Raw genomic sequence first — 4,463 nt, 5'->3', positions numbered from 1 at the left:
ATATGTTTATGAAAGATAAAGAGATATTAAGTAGTGTAACGGGTTTTGAAATAGTGAAAAAAGTGAAATATTTGGGTGTTGATATTACTGCTTCTAACGTTAAATTGTATACAAATAATTATGATAAGTTATGGAGTAAAGTTCAAAAGGATTTGAAGGAGTGGAAGAAATTACAATTATCATTATTGGGAAGAATTTCGGTGATAAAAATGAATGTTCTCCCAAAGTTTCTTTTTCTGTTCCAGATGATACCTATTTTAAAAAAGGATTCAAATTTGGAGGAGTGGCAAAGAGGTATCAACAGGTTTATCTGGCAGGGGAAAAAACCTAGGGTAAAATTTAAAATTTTGCAAGATGCACGGGAAAGAGGGGGCCTTAAAGCCCCTAATTTAAAATTATATTATGATGCGGTGGTTTTAACTTGGATTAGTGACTGGATTAATTTAACCAATAGAGATATCTTGGTACTTGAAGGTTGGGATTTATATTATGGATGGCATGCTTATTTATTTTTTGATAAGAAAATTGATCGTATTTTTAAAACTCATATTTTAAGAGTTGCACTTTTGAGAGTTTGGAAAAAGTATTCTTATAAGCTAAATTTGAAAATTCCAATGTGGGCTATTCCAGAACATGCAATACAAGGAATTACAACAGGTGCAAAATTAGAAGGAATTGTTTATAAAGATTTACTTATGTTAAGAGGACAGGACTGGCAAATTAAATCATTGGATGAGTTAAGACAGGATAACGTACTCCAGTCCTGGTTCCTATACTGTCAGTTGGTTGATAGATGGCATATAGATCAAAAATTGGGTTTAATTTTAGAAGATGTGAACTTGATAAAACAGATTAAAGATCAAAGTGGAGCCCATATTAGGAGAATATATAGTGTTTTGATAGAAATTGATTCGGAAACAGAACTAGTTAAAGATTGTATGATTAAATGGGCACAAAATATTCAAGAATCAATAACGCTAGAAACTTGGGAAGTAATCTGGGTAAGAAATGTCAAGTTCACTCAAGCACAGAATTTAAGGGAAAACTTTTATAAAATGTTTTATAGATGGCATTTGGATCCCCAAAAATTGTCTTGCATGTATCCAAGTTTGCAACCAAAATGTTGGAGATGTGATAATATGGATGCAACTTATTATCATATTTGGTGGACATGCAGGGATGTTAAAGCCTTTTGGATTAAGATTTGGTGGATTATCCAACAGATTTTTAAGAAAAAGATAAAATTTACACCGCAGCTATTCTTATTGGGTATTATGGATAATTTGGATCAAAAAGAAATGAAATTGATGTTGTATTGTATAACAGCAGCAAGGATATTAGTTGCTCAAAATTGGAAAAAAAAGACGTTACCAACTATGGATGATTGGAGACAGAAGGTATCGTATTTTGCGGAGATGGCAAAAATATCCGCATACCTGAAGGATCATTCTCAGGAGAAATTTATCTCAATATGGAGAAGATGGATAGATTATATTCAGAGAAAATATGAATTGAATAATTATCATGTAGCTTTTGATTAAAAAAAATTTTTCTTTTTTATAAACATATATACATAAAAACAAATAATTGTTATATTTATAAAATTTGTATGAATTTTAATGTTATTTTAGAGTCATAGTAAGTTTATATTAGTGTGTTGTAATAATGAGTAGCTTTGGATAGAATGGGATTATTGTGTGTTTATTTCCTGGTTCAGCTCTGGGAAGTCCGGGGCGGGGGAGGGGAGAAAGGGAATAGATAGATGTATATAAACTGATGTACTGTAGATTTATATATGTGATTCTTTTTTAAGGAGGTGCCCGGTGGATACCCCAACTGCACCAGACGGGATGGTTGAGAGAGAAGGGAAGTAGGAGAGAGGGAGGAAGGAGGAGAGGTTGAGGTTTGGGAGGAGGAAGGTATGGAAAGTGAAAGAGGGGGGTGCAGGGGGGGCACCGGACACTTCCATGAATGTATTGAGTAGTGTTACAGACTTTATAAGTTCAACCAACGTTTTAGAAAAAAAAATCAGTTAAAGACTGCATGTTGCTAGCCAGACTCTGTATTCCCTCTTGGGTGTCAGCTTCCTCCTTCTCTCTGTAATCCAATATGTTGTTGCTCAAAGCAGGGAGGAAGCAAAGAAGACAGAGAAGATATTTTCTGACTATATTGATCCAAAAAGTTTTTGCAGGTTAATTAAATACAAATCAAAAGTCATGTGCTGTGTTTCCATATGGAAAGCAAAAATGGATAAAAGCAGTCCAATAATTCAAAGAAACCAAGCAAAACAGAAAACAGAAAAAATCCAGCTGGGGTTGATATAAATCAACATTCAGCCAACCAATTAATCTTTAAATAACAAAAACAAAAGTTCAAAAAGTAAACTTAAAAATCACAGGCATGTTTACGATTTATTCTGGTAGGAAGAGGTATAAATGCCCATTGATTTTTCAGCTGCTCCCACAAGGAGCTGCAATCTTCAAGATTCCCCTTCCTGGGTGGATCCACAGCCACCCAAAAGTCATCTTGGGTCATTCCTAAATACTCCCTTTCAAATCCAGGGGGCAAGACTGCCAAAGAACCAGGTCTGGCAGCAAACATGATCATGAGTAAGAGATCAGCAGCCATCTTGTGGAGGAGACTTACACAACAATTTAGTTTGATGATAAGGGGCCAATTCACTACATTAAAAAATATATCCTGTAGGAAAACAATACTAGGAACTAAGAAAAGAAGGTACCTTCACATTCTGGCTCTGATGCATCCCAATGTCCAGAAACATCACATTGGAGTTCACTGGATCCATTAAGTTTAAATCCTTCTTCACAAGCAAACTTGCAGGTTGAATTCCAGGCAGAGTTTCCAGAAGGACCAGAGCAGCTCATGGAGCCATTAGCTGGAGGCTGTAGTTCACTGCAATACACAGCTGTAAATGACAGAATTTAAATTATCATTTAGAGTGGAAAAATATGGCCTGTTATATTTTCATATGGTATACATATACTCATATATCGTAATTATATATAAAAATGATGAGTTTGGAGATTAATATTGTATAAGTGGGCAAGGAAGTTTATTGACTTTGATGTAGTCATGCCTCAAAGTATTAGAAATTACAAATAAAATATTTACACATCATAAAGATGCTTATTTCATAAAATTCTAGTAAAATCCCTGTCACTACGATAAGTATGAAAAATGAATCTTGGCATGCACCGGTAACCAAAATATATTACTGGATAGTCTGATCTCTGTCTCTTACCTTCACAAACAGGAATTGGCTGACTCCAGTGCCCATCTGATGAGCACTGAATCTGGGGTGATCCTCTTAAAGTGTAACCCTTTGCACAAGCAAAATCACACGTTGACTTATACTTCAGTTCTGTATCATGATGGGAACAATTCATAAGGCTTCCTTCTGACTGAGGTACTGCTTGACATTTCACCACTGAAATAGAGGCAGATAGTGCTGTAAATCATCCCATATATGGTCAAAGAACAGAACATAGAAAAACAGCAACTCTTTGTGAGTGCAAGTAAGGCAATAAGATAAAACCTTCACCTTCACATGTAGGCTCCTGTCCATCCCATTCGCCTGATACTCCACACTGGAGCATATCGGGGCCTTTCAAAACAAAACCTTCTTCGCAAGAAAAATTGCAAGATGAATTCCAGGCATAATTTCCAGAAGGGTTGGAGCAGTTGAATAAACCATGCATAGGCTTCTGTAGTGCATAACATTCCACAACTAAAGACAGAATTGTATTCCATTAGATTAGGCATCTTCCTTAGTCAACAAGATGCCTATTGGCTGAAGACAAACTAAAGCTGTGAATTTCTTATCATAGTACTGAGGTTCCATTTAAACTCCTGATCTCTTCTCCTAATTATTTGTTTATTTTCTGTTTCAAAGTCTAGTACTAATCTCCATGATTTTTTCTCTATAACAAATAATTCATTTGTGTTTACTCCAGCCCATATAAATTATATTTCAACAAGATTTCCATTGTTGTTTTAGATTTGTGGATACATTCCCAATAAAAATGTCTTAAAATTCATTGTCCTTTTTTGACAGTGCACTGAAATTCAGAATAATCTAAGGGATATTCTTTCAGTGGAGTCAAAGGGACTAGTCTAGTTTAAACTGTACAATCCTTTTCTCCATGCTGAAAATATAACTCTTCAAATATTTTCTATAACTTATTTGCACTTTCTTTCTTAAAAACGGGTACAAAATTATTATGAACCTTCTTATGAACAAAGCCAATATTCATTTAACAGCTGTTTTACTAACTTAATAACTGCAGTGATTCACTTAACAATCGTGAAGGTTGTGAAATGGGGCAAAAGTCACTTAACATCAGTCTTTCTCAGCAACAGAAATTTTAGAGTCAATTGTGGTTGTAATAAGTGACAGATAATGAAATGTAGAATAGAATGTAATTTATATTAGTAGATTCCTC

At 34.6% G+C, this 4,463-nt stretch overlaps 1 protein-coding gene across 1 annotated transcript in view; it reads right to left on the bottom strand.

Annotated features, from left to right (window-relative positions):
- SELE (selectin E) overlaps positions 1-4,463 on the bottom strand; it is a 28,113-nt gene that overhangs the window by 18,661 nt on the left and 4,989 nt on the right. Inside the window, exons 4-6 of the mRNA XM_029287317.1 lie at positions 3,563-3,748; positions 3,263-3,448; positions 2,741-2,926 (exon numbers count right to left, since the gene is read on the bottom strand). Coding sequence (XP_029143150.1) covers positions 2,741-2,926; positions 3,263-3,448; positions 3,563-3,748 — 558 coding nt within the window. The remainder of the gene's footprint in view (positions 1-2,740; positions 2,927-3,262; positions 3,449-3,562; positions 3,749-4,463) is intronic.

Source organism: Protobothrops mucrosquamatus, unplaced genomic scaffold, assembly GCF_001527695.2.
Source record: "Protobothrops mucrosquamatus isolate PMUCROS unplaced genomic scaffold, P.Mucros_1.0 scaffold_294, whole genome shotgun sequence".
NCBI lineage: Eukaryota > Metazoa > Chordata > Lepidosauria > Squamata > Viperidae > Protobothrops > Protobothrops mucrosquamatus.
Note: the sequence above shows the minus strand (reverse complement) of the source record. Positions and strands in the feature narration are given on the sequence as shown.